General features: G+C 37.7%; 1 protein-coding gene across 2 annotated transcripts in view; it reads left to right on the forward strand.

Annotated features, from left to right (window-relative positions):
* Positions 1 to 16,338, forward strand: part of EDIL3 (EGF like repeats and discoidin domains 3) — a 269,363-nt gene that overhangs the window by 208,920 nt on the left and 44,105 nt on the right. For both annotated transcript variants that reach the window (XM_048932253.1, XM_048932252.1), the window contains one exon: positions 4,749 to 4,933. In XM_048932253.1, coding sequence (XP_048788210.1) covers positions 4,749 to 4,933 — 185 coding nt within the window. The remainder of the gene's footprint in view (positions 1 to 4,748; positions 4,934 to 16,338) is intronic.

Below are 16,338 nucleotides of genomic sequence, written 5' to 3' on the forward strand. Positions count from 1 at the left end.
CTGATATAAGTAATAAAAGTGACAATATTCTATTGCAGTAGGACAGTAATAGTAGTAGGGTAGCTCAGTAACACTTTGTAAATCTTTCTGGAACCAAAGCTGACCTGATTCATTTCTCATGAGGGTCAGGTACATGCCAGCCTCAGAGGTATCAGTGTGCTTCAGCTGCAGCCAAACACCACTCAGAGTGGAGACAGACTTATTTTGCTGGGCTGCTTTGATAAGATTTCAGTTTAAATTTATGTTGTGGGTTTCCAGCAGAAGCAGAGATTGTTTCTTATAGCAGAAAGTAAAAGAGTAAGTGGAGCCAATATAAACCTCCTTAAGGTTTGTAGTAGCAGAAGTTATAACTCAAAAATGTAAAGCCTGACCTCTAGCTACTCTCTTCAAGAACTGTATTCCCTCACAAATTCAGTAAAGCATGTAAATTTTTTATCTTTTTCAAGAGATCAACCTTTTACCAGTGGGAGCGCTCCACTGAATTCATTTTAGAATGATTTTTATGTGACTGCCTGCTTACTGTACAAACAATAGTCATCCAATTCACGAATGATATATCAAAACAGCTGGAGTTAAATAATTCTCAGTTCTCTAGTGGCATCAAAACCAGATTCAGAAATGAAAAGTTAATGCATTAATCTCAGTGTAGCCCTTTTCCAATATAGATAAGTTTGAGAGTAAATAGAAAATTCTGTTTTGCTGCTTTAGTCTATTAGATTTTTTTTATTTTTTTTTTTTTATGTCTTCCATTTCTGGAATCGCAATTTAGAGCAAGCCCTTGCCAGAATGACCAGGAATTGTTTTGCTCAAAGAACTGTGAAAGCTACTGAAGTGATTTCATTTCAGTGGTCTCCTAACACTTTCAAGGTCATCATTTCTTAGAACCAGGGGCAGCCAAGGCTCAGCTGAATAGTTTCAATCTTAATGAAAGAAGAGTGTACATAAAGAGAGACTAGTTCACTCTAATTACAGGTGGTCTGTCTTAAGCAGAAGAACATGCTTCCCTGAAAAGTGCTGGTCCTAGGAAAAGAATCATTGACAAAGTGACTGAGACTATGTTGCAACACCAGATCATCCTAAAAACTAATCTTTATTAAGCTAAACTTAAGACAATCATTATATCATTAAGGTTGGGAAAGACCTCTAAGATCATCAAGTCCAACCACGGTGTTCTTTATAATCTGTTACAGGTATATATTCTCAGAAGGACCCAAGGACACAGCTTGCTGAAAATTGTGATCAGTGGTTGTGTAGTGGATTATCAATAAATGAGACATCAATCTTCATAGCCTTGTGTTCCTGCTTTCCCCATGCTTTCAGATCTCTGTATTGTAAATTCCCTTTCCACCATAGGATATTCATTTCTGAGGAGACACAGATTACAACTACTGCTTATTGTAATGCCTTAATTAATTAATTACTAGCAGTAGGAGCAAAGTGTAGTTATTCAGCAGTGGATGACTTTCCACAACAGTCACTCACTCATGCAATGTACTCATATGTTCACACATCTGCATTTGGCAGACTGTTGCCTTCTTGCACGTGGTTCATGTCGTATATGATTAATGCTAGTGTGTTTTGGTAGCCATGGACAAATTTGGCAAATCCTTGGTTTTCTGAGCTGTCAGTTTTTGCAGAGGAATGTTGGTCCCCAAAATTTAACCGTCCTTGGGAAACTTGCACGTGTAAGTAAGTGTGCATGTATTTTTCCTCTTTCTGGCTGGTTGTTTTCCAGCAACTATTTTTCCATGTTAACAGTACCTGTACATACCGGTCACACAAACTCTAATATAAAAGCTCTTTATAACATCCTTGTTTAATACTAGATGTCACTCCCCTTGTTCATCCTTAGTAGTGTATAATCTAGAAAGGAAAACTATGTTTATTAGTAGGAAGAAAATTTTCTAAATTTTCTAATTTCTAAATTCAATTACCATTTTTCACAGGTGGTAACATCCAAAGCATCTGAAATGTTTCACTCTTAAGATGTTCCTCTGAGCTTTGCCCCAAGTGTGTCTACGTGAGCTCTCATTAACAGGTTGTAAAAGTGGAGGAGAGTTTAATCCTTTCTCAAGGACAATATGAAGTAAATTTAAAGAACATGCAGCATAGTGGAGGTCTCCCAAGGAGTTGTCAGCATTATTACAAATAAACTCCTATGAAGGAAAGTTACCTATGGACACAAAAGTTTTATATCAGTTCAATGTTTCTGTTGTTTGTGCTCTGAGTGAAAGAGCACATGAACTATCAAAATACTCAGTCATTTCCTTTCATGCAGGGTGCCACAGGAGCTGCAAGGTGCCTGTGGTCTCTCTGGCACAAGGCTATCACATCGTTGTGCCACCTATGTGCATCATGCTTATATCTTTTGCTTCACTTTCCTCTTCCACTGACTCATAACAACTGTCTTCCTCCTCCCCCTTTGTTATCCTTTTGGGGCAGTAGAGAAGGAAGGCAAGTGTGAAATGCCATTAAGGCATGCACGCATGCACAGGCACACAAGCAGAGACATCTGTTGTTTCATATATCAAAAATAACACTTAAAACTGTTTTTGATTGATTGGACCAACACTGAAAAACAGTTTTGACAACCCTTGTTTTTGTGTCTGGAGCTCCCTTCATATTACTCAGATGAAACATTCCTGCTGAAAGTCCTTGTGATCTTGTAGTGAGACTTCAGAGCTGAATAATAAGCCAAATTCTTTTCTAAAGCAACAGATGAGTCTCCCTTATTTACACTATCATTTCTTCCCTTCTACTCCCAGGAAAATTATTTTGTTGTTTTTAACTTGGCAGTTCTCCCAGCAGGCAAGGCTACGCATTTTCTGTTTTTGCAGTGTGAATCAATTCTAAAAAGTTTATTCAAAAATGAACTCTGGTTTCTGTTTATTTCTTTCTATTCAATATGAAACATGCCCATATTTCAAAGTTAAAATACACTTATTGTAAAGATCATGGTATCATTACCTGTCTCTGATAATTTGCTCCTGCTGTTTGACCCCACTGGAGGGCTTGGACTTAGCTGCCCTGATTTGAATCCGCTATGAATCCAGATGATTCTGTGGTTAAAACAATTGGAGAAACTGAAAGTAGAACCTGACCAAAAGGCCTTTGCTAAGAGTATCAGAGAAACCAAATAAGAGTCACATCTTACAAATGAAGGTGAGCATATTGTGGAAGAAATGAACGTTTAAGAAAAAGAAAGCCAGCATTGATATCTAGCTCAAATAAAGAAAAAAAAAAGAAAAAAAAAAAAAGACAATTTTGAGGGTGTTGTAAGTGGCCATACCATTCTGGTTCTATCAGAAGACACCAGCTGAGCTGAGTCATGTCACAGCAAGGAGGCCTTCACAGCTTCCCAGTGTGCTGTAAGCAGCAGAGCTGGTGGTGACTCAGGAAATGATTACCTGTAAGGAACCAGCTCAGTGGCTTGGGGTCCAAGCACCAAGTGATAAACCTATGTCTTCACAGTGATACATAAATTCAAGATCCTGTCCTTCATAATCATCACAGGGGGATGCACTCCTTGCACCAGCCCCAGTGAGGCTCACTAAGTATGGGACACGTTCTGACCCATCAGGTTTTTAGATGGGGAAATTAAAATGTTATTTAAAATTTAACTGAGGTAAGTAGCTATTGAACTGAGGAGAATCACTGAAATTGTGGAATTAAAACTTCTGCAGATTTTTGATAGCTGGAACAGGTAATAAATGAGAAACCTGTCTCTTTTTATGTTCCCAGCTCCACCCAGCCATACATCCACTTTTCTGGAGCTTTATGGAGGCTTTTCTTGTTCTCAGCTACCTGACTTGCCTTTCTTTTCCTTTTATGTCTTAAATCAGGCATCTCACCTACTTTTCTGACTTCCAGTACTGCTATTATAGTGGTGCCATTCCGGGTTGTCTTACCTGTTCTCAGTTTCCCTCTTCCTTCTTATGGATCTAAATGCATTTCACATATTCTCAGCCTAGCAGTACAGAGGAATATAGAGTCGTTTGTTAAATTTTTATTGTTTATATTGTTATTGTTGGCCCAGGTTGAGTTCTATTTTATTTCCACGAACACCCAGCAGGGATAAGGGAGAAACTCAAGATCTATCTTTAGCAACAGTCAAAATAAGTCAGCAAAGTGGGACAACCACCTGGCTTAAGCTAAATGAGCCTGTAACTCTATTTCTCCTACATAACTCTCTACTAATATTCTCCCTCCTTCACAGTCGTTATTCTAGTCTTCTACTCTGCCAGTATGTGTGGGGGATTTTTTATTTTTGGCTGAGTATCAAGTAATTTGAAAGTGTAGAACTCAGTGCTTGTTAACATTTAAACTTCAGTAATGTTATTAAAAAAATAAACATAATGTTTTCTCAGCACACAACCACGTGCTTGATGTCACAAGGAATAAAAACATGGTAAGAATGAAGTGAATAGAGGAAATAATAGCAAATTCCTGGACAGAAAAAGAAAACCAAGATAAGAGACGAGTCATCTTTTCTGTGGGTTTCTGTTCATACATTTGTGTGGGTCTAAAATACTTTGAATTCTGTATTTTGTTTTCAGTTCTTCCAAGTATTGAAACAAAGTGCCTTGAATTGGCTATTTTTCATTTGTTTGTTTGTAGTTTCTCCCCAACAATACTTATGATTAAAGTCCTTTCTTTTAGAATTGCTAGTTTTCTTTTCCATAAGGGAAAACCTAAACTACTTACAGAGATAAGTAGCGTGTGTCACAGATCTTATTTTGTTCTTCCAGGTTGCTCTGAACCCCTGGGGATGAAATCAGGGCATATACAGGACTATCAAATTACTGCCTCCAGTGTTTTCCGAACGCTCAACATGGATATGTTCGCTTGGGAGCCCAGAAAAGCCCGACTGGACAAGCAAGGCAAAGTTAATGCCTGGACCTCGGGCCACAATGACCAATCCCAGTGGCTGCAGGTAAACTTCCACATAAAATTTCACAGGCATTCGTCTTCTTTGTCATTCCAGCATTCACTGGAAGAAACCTGGCACACTGAAATTATCTTTGTCTAATTGAGACTGCTCAAAGATGCGTCAAGATCAGTCTGACAGTAGCAAGATTGATTCAGCACATAAATTCATTATAAAGCCACGCACAAGGGATGTTTTCAGCCTGAGAGTGATTTATACAAGTCAGTAGTAGGCTAATGTGAAAGACTGCAATAAATCACAGTATGAAGGCTATTTGACCAGTTGCTGACACATTTACATTTTTTGAACTGTTGAAAATAGCAGTGCTTTGAGCCAGCTGCCAGTTTGTGGTGGAGTTCTCAGCAGGAAGCCTCAATATTGCAAGACATGTGGTGCTAACCCCCTACAATCTTTCCACATATAAATTATGACATATTAGCTTTTTTACCTACAGTTGCTAAGCAATTTAGCAATATGATTACTGTCTTTTCTCCAAGTTTACACATACACAGCAAGGGAGAAGCAGTTGCCTCATCTATTTAACATTTAAATAACTGTAGATCTTGGGATTTACAGAAAGTTTTTTAGAGGAGCTTCTGGAGTGGCGGAAGATTTTGTTTTACAAGGATAAAGCAGATGAAAATGTTTTTTACAAGTAAGAGAGAGGCAGTTTTATCACAGCCAGTGTTAGCCCTGTCAGTGATACCAAGAAACCAAGATTGTGCAGAGGCAGTGCAGAAATATCCTGTGGTGCATTATTTCTCCGTGGGCGACAGTGGATTTTTAAATACAGATGGAAAAGAGTTGCAAAGTTAATTCTTACATTCTGTTCTGTTCTAAGTCTTGCTATGTTTGAACCTACCTGAACCTGCAAATTGAACTTGGACTCCTGTGACCACTTGTCAGTTCTCCGCAAGTCCTTTAGCAGGCATATTTTCTTATCTGCTCAATAAGAATGTTAAGAAACATTTATACATTTTTTTTTCCAAAAGAATTCTTGTTTTGAAAAGGAAAAACAAACAAAACAAAAAAAAAAAGAAACAGGCATTAAAATCACTTGTTTTCTCACTGTTTAAACTGGTCATTAACTTCCTTATACTGCAAGCTGATTTTTCTGAATTCAGTGTGTGAGTACAGACAGATACTTCAAGACGAGGTAAAAAATTCTGTAAGAAAGACATGCCTGTCATTTAAATTTGTCTGCTCATTGTTGTTCTGTTAGCTGGTAGCTCTCTAATTTTTTTCTTTAAAATCCAGAGCACGGTATTATAAGCTTTAGCACTCTGACTACAATTTTATCGTCATGCTTCTTTCACAGAATTTAGTCAAAAAATATTTGTAAGAAAAAACATGTGGAAGCAAACTTATCTCTACACCCTTTTCCCTCAGCCATTAAATATTACAAGGGGTGATCCCAATAGCAATTCCATAGTATCCTAAAACAAGCTTAACATAAGACATAGGTTTCTGGATTTCACTAAAGTGGCTGTCATACCAATGTGCTGTTTCACAGTGTTAGCTTTATATCCCTTTTAAATTTTCTCTGCGTGCCTTATTTGGTTTATCTTTTAAAATTTTCTCTAGAAAGCCAATAGAATTGAGTATAAGCTACTGAATTCCTTCAAAAATTATTGTTGAAATATGTAGTATTTGAATAACTTGAATATCTCTGTTGCATCTTGTAGTAATCTGGGAGAATCTTACCTAAATGCCATTGTTATCAACCATTCCTCTCCTTAAAAGCGTGTGAGCTGATAGACATATCAGAGAACCTGCTGTGATAATGGTTGCTGAGAGGTGATTACATCATATGCATAAATGCTTCTTGCTGCTTATGGGCAGCTTACAGAACTTTTGGATGAACCCTAGACTTTATATAATCATAGAATGGTTTGAGTTGGAAAGGGTCTTAAGGACCACTTACTTCCTGCCCTCTTGCTGTGGGCAGGGCTGCCACCTGCCAGGATCATACTGTCCCAGACCCAATCCAACCAAAATTTGAATGCCTCTGGGGCGTCCACAATTTCTCTGGGCTGTCTGTGCTAATGCCTCACCACTCTCATTGAGTGAAGAATTTCTTCCTTGTATCTAATCTGAATCTACTCTCCTTTAGTTTAAAGCCATTACCTCTTGTCACTGTGTGCTCTTATATAAAGTCCCTTTATTGTAGGCCACAATGCTGGAAGGTCACAATGACGTCTGCTTAGAGCCATCTCAACTCTCTCACCCTTTCCTCCTAGGAAAGGTGCTCCAGCCCCCTGATTATCTTCATGGCCCACCTCAGGACCCACCCCAAACTGCTCATCTTGTACTGGGGACCATAGAGCAGGAGACCTCCCCACCTCCCCTACCTACTTATTTTGCTGTAGACCAAGATATGGTGGACTTTCTGGGCTGTAATAATTTCACAAAGGTGTTTCCAAAATAAAGGACATCTCTAAGGAAGAGCATTTAGGAGTAGAAAGAGTTGCTGGAACTCATTATTCCTATTAGATTTGGTATTATGAACAGCTATATTGTTCAGTAACACCAAACTGCATGTATTTCGACTACAAAGTGAGTACAAAGTGAACACTTCCAGTTCATGTTGAGTTTCTAATCCACTAATACCCTCAAGACTTTCTCAGGATGCTCTTAACCTATCCATTGCCCAAACTGTGTTTGTGCTTGGGATTTCCCTGACCCAGCTGCAGTATCTTGCACTTCACCTTGTTGAATTTCATGAGGATCATATAGGTCCACTTCTCAAGTCTATTGTGGTCCCTCTTAATGTCAACCTTTCCCTCCGGCATATTGGCTGTACCACATAGTTTGGTGTAGTTCACAGAATTCCTCAGAGCACACTTAATCACCCTGTCCATGTCACCAACAAAGATGCTAAACAGTGCCTGTCGTAATAACATCCCCTGAGAGACACTTGTCACTCATCTTCACCTGGACTTTAAGCCATTGACCACAGCTATTTGAATGCAGCCATCCAGCCAGTTCCACCACATGTTCCATCCATCAAATCATCATCTCCTCTATTTAGAGACAAGGATGTCTTGTAGAACAGAGACAAATGCTACGCACAAGTCCAGATTGATGTCAGTTGCTGTTCCCTTACTACCAGTGCTGTAGACCCATATCTCACTCCAATTTATAGGAGGGAGAGGAGGTTCTTTTTAGTATATGTATACCCAACGTGAGATTAAGAAACAACGGTTCAAATGTTGGTCCAACCAGTGTATTACAAATCTTAATCGGGGAGATGGGGAAGGGGAGAAAGGACACTATTAAGAATTTAGGTAACGGGGAAGGAAAGGAGGGCGATAGAAAAGATAGGAAAGAAGAAGCAAGGAGTCCTTATAGGAAGCAAGAGGGAGATAGTCACCATCATGGATCCAGCCTGGTTCATAGTTCAGTCTTCAGTAGTGGTGGGTCATCGGGCGTTGTTCCGTTGAGGACGATGGTGACCACAGCAGAGATGGCAACTTTTCAGTGGTAGTACCAACTTATTTATAAGCCCAAAGTGGTCGAGTCAGCTCTCTTTGGAGTGACAGCTCAAATCCAAAGTGATTGAGTCAGCTCTCCTTGGAGTGGCAGCTTCTGGGTCTGGAATCTCAGCAGAAACTCTTTTGTTTCTATCTTCCTGGCCTTGCCAGCAGATAAGAGGGAGCAGGGAGGTGCCAACTTGTATCTCACCTTCACAGGATATAGAGGTGTCATACCATAGTCTCCCATAGCAAACAGGAGTCATTTGGTCACAGGCTAGGTTTTCCGCCAGTAGACAGTCCTGAGCACTATCTTCTAAAGGTAAATAGCTTCAAAGAAATGTAAAATTGTCCACACAGTATGTTGATTGCCAAATGACAACACCCATCTCTCATCTCCTGCAGTCTTATCACAAGAAATACCACAAGAAAGCAAGCTTTGAGCCAAAAAACAAAACAAAAAAAAACAAACCAAAGAAGGATTCATACAACCCATTGTAGCCGGCCACCAGATTTGTCACAAATGATTTGCCCTTAGTGAAACAACACTGACTGTCGCGAATCACATTTCTTTTTTCTGAGGATAACTAATTTTTTATCATGGTCTGGAGTTCTTTTACTCTGTCTCCCATTCAAATGGGAAATTTCTGAATCTTCTATTCATGTTAAAATGCATGTAAGTTCTTTGCTTTGAAATGTTCAGGATTACTACATCCATAACTTAGCTCAAAAGGCTATGAAGAGACAGTTCTACTCAGTGAAGTTCTACTCAGTGAAATTCAGGTTCCCCCCCCCATAATGCAGGGAAGAAAGTATTTTGTGAGAGAAAAGTTAATGAGTTAAGATGATCAAAACTGTCATTTTCCAGCTCAGCCATAATGAGGGCATTAAGAGATGTGATTTGGTGGTGGAAGTTGATGAGTCATGTTGATGGTTGGACTTGATGATCTTGAAGGTCTTTTCCAGCCCAGATGGTTCCATGATCCTATGGATGTGAATTACCCATTGTGCTTGCTTCAAGGGACAGCCTTGCCATTCCTGTAGAGATGAAGCTGCAAAAGCCATATGTCTGTTACCTAATTCACTGCACAGGATCCTCCATTAATTTAGGTAATCTGCCTCTTTAGTGTCTCTGTACTCACTTTGTAGTCGAAATTCATGCAGTTTGGTGTTACTGAACAATATAGGTGTTCATAATACCAAATCTAATAGGAATAATGAGTTCCAGCAACTCTTTCTACTCCTAAATGCTCTTCCTTAGAGATGTCCTTTATTTTGGAAACAGCTTTGTGAAATTATCTGAATAATAGTAAAACCAAACCAGAAGATGGGGGTGAGAAGCCTGAAATTTAGAAGTAATGGTTTACTTCCCGTAATTATGAATAACCTTAACATAAACAAAGCAAGGTAAAGCATTTTAGGTTAATTACTGAGAAAAAGGAAGAAAAGCACAAACTTAAGTTTCTTTAAAGGCAGCCTCATTTCTCTTATCACTCTAATTTGCTTGTCAACATGGTTTACTACTTTGAGCCAGATCACAGAATCACAGAATTGTAGGGGTTGGAAGGGACCTCCAGAGATCATCGAGTCCAACCCCCCTGCCAAAGCAGGTTCCCTACAGTAGGTCGCACAGGTCGGCATCCAGGCAGGTCTTGAACATCTCCAGAGAAGGAGACTCCACCACCTCCCTGGGCAGCCTGTTCCAGTGCTCACAGTTTTTTGCAAGAGTTCCTTGCTGATATTCTGTACCAAGGCTATTTTTTCAGGTTTGATGGTGCTTGCACTTCTCCTGGACAAAACCCAGGTCTGTCAGTCCAGTTGGTCACCCACTCTCATATTTTCACCTCTTGGTCTGAAGTAAATGTTGAAGTCCTTAGGCACTGAGGCTATAAAGTTTATGGAAAAGATTCTTATCTTTCAGATGTTTGATGGCTGCTCTTATCAATATAATTTCAACCTTTGTGTTTTTTTGTTTTTCTAGCCAAGACTATCATTCATTAGAATTAAGATTTTCTTTCAAATCCATTTCCATTCTACTGTTAGTTTTCCACAGCTATAAATTTTGAAGTCAGGAAAGAAGCTTAAGCTCACTTTCATCTGCTTACTGTTAGTTAAATTTCTGTGTTATTAAAAGTTTCCATACCATATTTGTCATTGTATTGATTTTCCACTTTGTATCTCTGCTGGTCCTTTAACGCCTTTGCCCGTTTGTCCTTTGCACAGTGTTTCAGCAAGTAATTTCTTTGATGCTGTCTCTCTGAACTGCTGTCCTCCGCAATATTCTTTGCTGCTGAGGCTTCTTATTTCATTGGGTTTCTCCAAATAGCTGGAGCTTTCTTTTTCCCACCTCAGCAATCTCCTTCATTTGTTTTGCATGTTACCTTAGTTTATTCTAACAACACATAATTATTAGTATTTTAATTTGAAAGCAGTGATATGCTGGTTTGTTTCTTTTTAAGGACTGTATCTCTGCAGAGCACAGCTGGATGAAAAGGATGCCCATCCGGGAATCCTGCTGAGGTTCATTTGCCTGACCGTATTATCTTCAGCTCACCAGCAGCACTGCAGTAGCTTTGTGTTTCTATTTGTACTTGAAACTTCAAAACAATTTACTCAGTGCAAGTTTGACTTTCACGTATTTTCTTAGGTTGTATTTTGCTTGAAGGTTCTGCAGCTTGATGTGCATAAGCAGTAAACTTTGTAATACTAATTCACAGTTGTTTATATTGCTACCACTGAGCTCCAATGATTTAAGGAAATCATCCTTCTCTTAAACAGAAGAGTGGAGCAATAAACAATGTCTGCTAATGTTTCTTTTACTGATTGCATGTGATGGAGACAGCTAAACTCCGTTAGAAAATAAACATTCTGATAAGGATAGGAGATTGCTTTGAAGATTGGCAAACATATACCTACATATTTTTCGAATGTGATAATTGTCAGTGGTATAGCAACACATTTGGCATGACTGTTTCTCTTGCCAGCTTAACCTCTAGTATTAGATAATATTCTTGAGTCTTTTTCATCAACACTGTTCAAAAACAGTTGTCTCAGTGATGCAATCTGACTTTTTTTTTCCATTTTTCTGCATCACAAAGTCTCTTGTTTGAAAATGAAGTATTCCAAGTATTTCTTTAGTTTTTACTGTAGTATATGCAAAAACATCATAATGTACAAACTGTCGTGTGATTTTAGTGTTTACTTCATTGCTTAGCATTGTTTTACAATGCTTTGAGTTTCTAAATCGCCAGATGAAAGAGCTGTAGTTGCCTAAAGGCTAAAATGCATTAGTCTTCTATCTGTTCTTCTTGTAGAGTACTCTTGTAGAAATCAGACTTTTGTGCTATGTTTCTTCAATATTTCCAGAAAAGGACAGCTGTATAGGTGCTATTCATCACTAAAACTAATTGACTAAATAACTGAAAAAAATTGAGATTAAGAGGAGGCAGACAGTAACCATGCCTAATGCCATGTATCCTTGTGCAAAGCATGGCTGATGTGAGCCTAGAGAGACATCTCAGCCCTTTCGTAATGTTTCACTAAGCTATTGACAATATGACAAAGAGACTAAGTTAGAGCAATTTTTAGATTTACAGATTTATATATGAAATGTACATATTCAATGTATGTATAGGTTAAAATGGCTACTTCTTACTATTTTCTTAGACTCCTTCTGTAGTCAATGGAATAATAGTCAGGAAATAACTCATCATACCCTAAGCAGTTGTCTGAATTTCCTATTATGAACCGTTGAGATGTGACCTAACTTTATTATTCAGAGAGACAATCAGCTTAAACTACAAGATACATTTTTATATGCTGAGAGTTCTGAAAAGTGAATCTTTCCTTTTTTCTGTTTTGTTTGTTTTTAAATATGGCAAAGAAAATAATGTTTTTCATCTCATGTTGATTAGCTTGGTTGTTTTAATGTTGTTTTCTGCTTTTCATCTGGTACTTGCTACTCCTCTGTTATTTCACCTGCCTCCTTCTGGTCTGTTTTGCCGTATATGCGAGTTTATTCTTAATGAGTTCTGCAAATTATTACCACATAGGAAACTACTATACTGGGGAGTTTCATAAATGCTGAAAACAATGCAGAAGAAGAAAGTTATGAGTATGGTTTTATTATCTTTTGAATTGTGTCATTAGCAAAGCAAGTATTTCTATCAGTGAAGTAGACAGTATAGTGATTTCTGTCTGGCCACCAGCTTAAATATTTTATTTTCCTACCCACACAGTGGAAAGAAAAAGGAAATGCTTAACAACGTCTTAATTAAGTAAGGACTTGAAGTACTCAAAATCCAAATAGGATAAAATGTTAGCTTAAAACCAATCTAGTAATTAATTTAATGAGAAAATTACATGACTTTTAGAAGGCCTGGAGAGCTGAACAGCTTATTGTGACTGTTCTTTGAAAGACACTGAAGTTTTCTATTGGTATTGTAAGCTTAAATACAATGTATTATAATTGAAGGGGGTGAATCTTTTTTACAGCACTAATAAACCATAGCCATTACTAGCAGATCAATCAGGAAAGCAACCGATGTCCTTTACATTTATAGCACAAAAGATCTTTTTCATTTTTCAGAAGCAAGGCTGTCATTCATTTTTAATTACAATTTCTAACTAGCAGAAAAGTAAGCTTGCAGATTACAAAGAGAAAAGTTGTACAGAAATAAACCATGCTTTCTACCATGTTTGCAACTGGGCTATTGGAAGCTGTTTATGGTCAGTAATGTTTTTTTGGTTTGATTTTTTTTTTTTTCAATTCAAAATTATGTTCTTATTTTCTTGTTGTTTTTTGAAAGGTAGCTTTCATTTTCTGCTTGAAGTCCTTAACTCAGTTTTGGCATCTCCTTGATCTTAAGTTGCTATTGAGGAGTTTCACTGACTAATACTCTGATCAGTTTGTTTGTCCACTGCTTGCAGCCACATAACAAGGCAGGCTGAGATTAAACTATTAATACAGCTCTTTTTCTTCCCAGACTTTCCCAGAAACTCACTATAAATTTTTCCTGTAGAAAGTCGCCAGTTATAGAATAAGATGGTAGCAGATAAATAGTTCCCAATGATGTAGTCAAAGACAAAACCAGACAAAAAGAGGTACCCACTAATAAATTGCACACTGTTAATTATATCTAGTTTGCACTGCCTTGGCTGGAATTCTAAGCGGGTCACCTTTTGCCCATAAGCCTCATAGTTAGTTTTGCAACAAGCTGATCACTTGTTGGTTCTAGGACAGTGTAGGTAGAGGTGAACAGCACGTAATTTATTTTTTTAAACTCTGAACAATTCCTTTTGGTACCATTGCTTTTTTAATGCTACTAACGTGCACACAAATCTTGGAGAAGTGGTACTAAGAAATATGCATCAGTTTCCTAGTCACAGTTTCCTGTCAGCACATATTTGATGGCCACTCCAGAGGTCACTCTCTAACCCAGTTTTTCTCCCAAATCAAGTTAAATTTCAAGTTAAGTGCATTATTCACATTAATAATGTTACTAAATTGTGCATTTCAGCATTGCCCTTCCTAAATTGCTTTTGACTTTGCAGAGCTCTCTTCTGCAATCCATTTTATGGAAATGTGTATAGTGGTAATTGAATTTAAGCCTCAAAATTAAATAAGGTGGCATAAAATTTTGGTTTATTTTGGCTTTTCAGTGCTATGTTTGGGCTGTATTTTGCCAGTTAGGCATGCAAGTCTAAAACTTTGGTAAAATCATAGATTTTACTCTCCTTGGCTAAATGCAAGGAAGATTACTAGAAGGACAGGAGGATGCAGAAGATCTTTTTGCAAGGTGTCAGGGAAATGAGAAACAGATTTAGCATATTTGTTATTTCCTGGACTAAGAATTCATAGCATAACAATTTCATGAGCAAGTGCAAGCATTAAAGAGTCCATCTGGACTGTAAAGTAGTTATGGTTAGGATTTTAGGAGAAAAAAGTTTCATTGCAAAATATCCTATCGTGTTCAATGAATTGTTTCCCACTTCTGTTAAGTCTTCTTTAAAAAAATAAGAGGTTAACTCTGTTCCAAAGCCTGTCCTTGAAACATAACAGATTCATCATCTCCACAAAAGTTACTCGAGAAGTTTCTATAAACAGTTGAATCATATCTAACTCTAAAGAGCTGCAAGAGAGCACTGTCAGTTCTCTTACTAATTTGTGTTTTTTCTGTATCACCCTCCTGCAGATGAAAGTTAAATTGAATAATGACTTATTTCCTATTACAATAGCAGCTTTATATCTTGCTTTAAAAAAAAAAAAGAAAAAAAGGGAGTCTAAGCAAAAACTCCTTGTTATTCTGAATTTTGATGTACACAGCATGAGAGTCTGAAGTATATTTTGTAACTGTGCATTGACAGTGGGAATTTTCCTTTAACTTGACATCGACAGCAGCACCATCTATAAAAAGGCACACATTAAACTTGAATGGAAAGATGTTAGTTTTTCACTGTTTTAATTTCCTTTGAAATAGTATTTCTCCCTATCTGTGAACTGAAACTACTAGTTCTGTATAAAACAACAAAATGGCTGCACAGTTCGCTTGGTAGGAATACAGAAGGAAAAGCTGCAAAGCTGTTTTTCACACCTTCTTCCATGGCAGTATTTCAAAACAGCACCTACTTCTTCCAGATAAAACTGTTAATTGTTTTTGTAGCTTCATCTGAATTAGTTTTAGGCTCATGCGGAACTGGACACAGCCGTCTGCCCACAATACTTTCAATCCAGATCAGACAAAAGAATGACCAAGAAAATACAGATGAAGGAGAGAAATGAAGCGACCTTGGCAAGGTCAAGTATACTGAAACAGCAAAAAATGCCAGATGTAAAAGCACACAAGACAAAACGTGATGCAAAATCAAAGCAATAGAACATTGTGGAACAAGGTCTGGTTCTGCTTTCTGATAGCTAAATGCTTTTTATTCACTGTGCTCTGCTGTTTTTATTAGCCCTTTGCATTTGTATAATATTTTCCAAATGTTATTTCTTGACTTAGCAAGGCACTTTTACGCTTTCTTCATATATCTGTCAAGATACTGTAAGTGAAATACACAAAGGTTTTGGGAAGCTACTCCTCACTGGGTTTGCCTCTCAGTTTTGCATTCTTATCATTTTAGTCTTGATACCAGTTTAACAATTCTGAAGCTATATTATGATATCCCAGTTCACTTCAGAACATTTTTGTCCAACATCTGCTATTCGTTTTCCTATTCTGCTCCCCATAAAGTAGATAAAAACAGATTGGTTCCTAGCTTGGACAGAAATCTTGTATATATTTTTGTTTAGTAAATAATGAAATTGATGCAGAAACACAGAGGAGCTTTGATGGCAAATAAGCCTGACATAAATATGAATTCAGGGATGACTGACTACCCTGCAGCCTTCTGCAGAGGTGGGGTGCTTTACTAGACTGACATCACCTAGCAGTGAGAAGAAGAATGAATCAGCCATATTTTGGCTTGTTACAGCATCACGTAAGAGTAGATATGAACATTTATCTTGCTTCTTCTGAATCTTGACTAGATCACTGTTTTCATCATGTATTTTTTCCCAAATAGCATCCCAGTCATAGTTTAGTGTTGGTCTCAGCACAATACTAAATATCTTGTATTTTTTGTTTTTATTTTCCATGTTAACTCAGATGTGTCTACACTATAATGTATTGTTCAAGACCCTCTTTCTGCCCTTCTTAATAACATTCATCCTACTTGATCCTCGAGTAACGCAAGAGCAGTTTCCCTGTCAGAAAACATGACAGAGGAGAAAAACCTTAGCAGAAAAGATGAGGAGAGGAAGAGAATTTAAAAGGGAAATGACTGTAGACACAAAAATACTGCAGCTAAACATTCCTTCAATTATCTTAGTCCTGTTCAAGAGCACCTTGAATCTTTTAATGTAAAGTGCCAGAATAAGCTCTCAGAGGAATTCCTCAC

The sequence above is a fragment of the Lagopus muta genome, chromosome Z (assembly GCF_023343835.1).
Source record: "Lagopus muta isolate bLagMut1 chromosome Z, bLagMut1 primary, whole genome shotgun sequence".
Lineage (NCBI taxonomy): Eukaryota > Metazoa > Chordata > Aves > Galliformes > Phasianidae > Lagopus > Lagopus muta.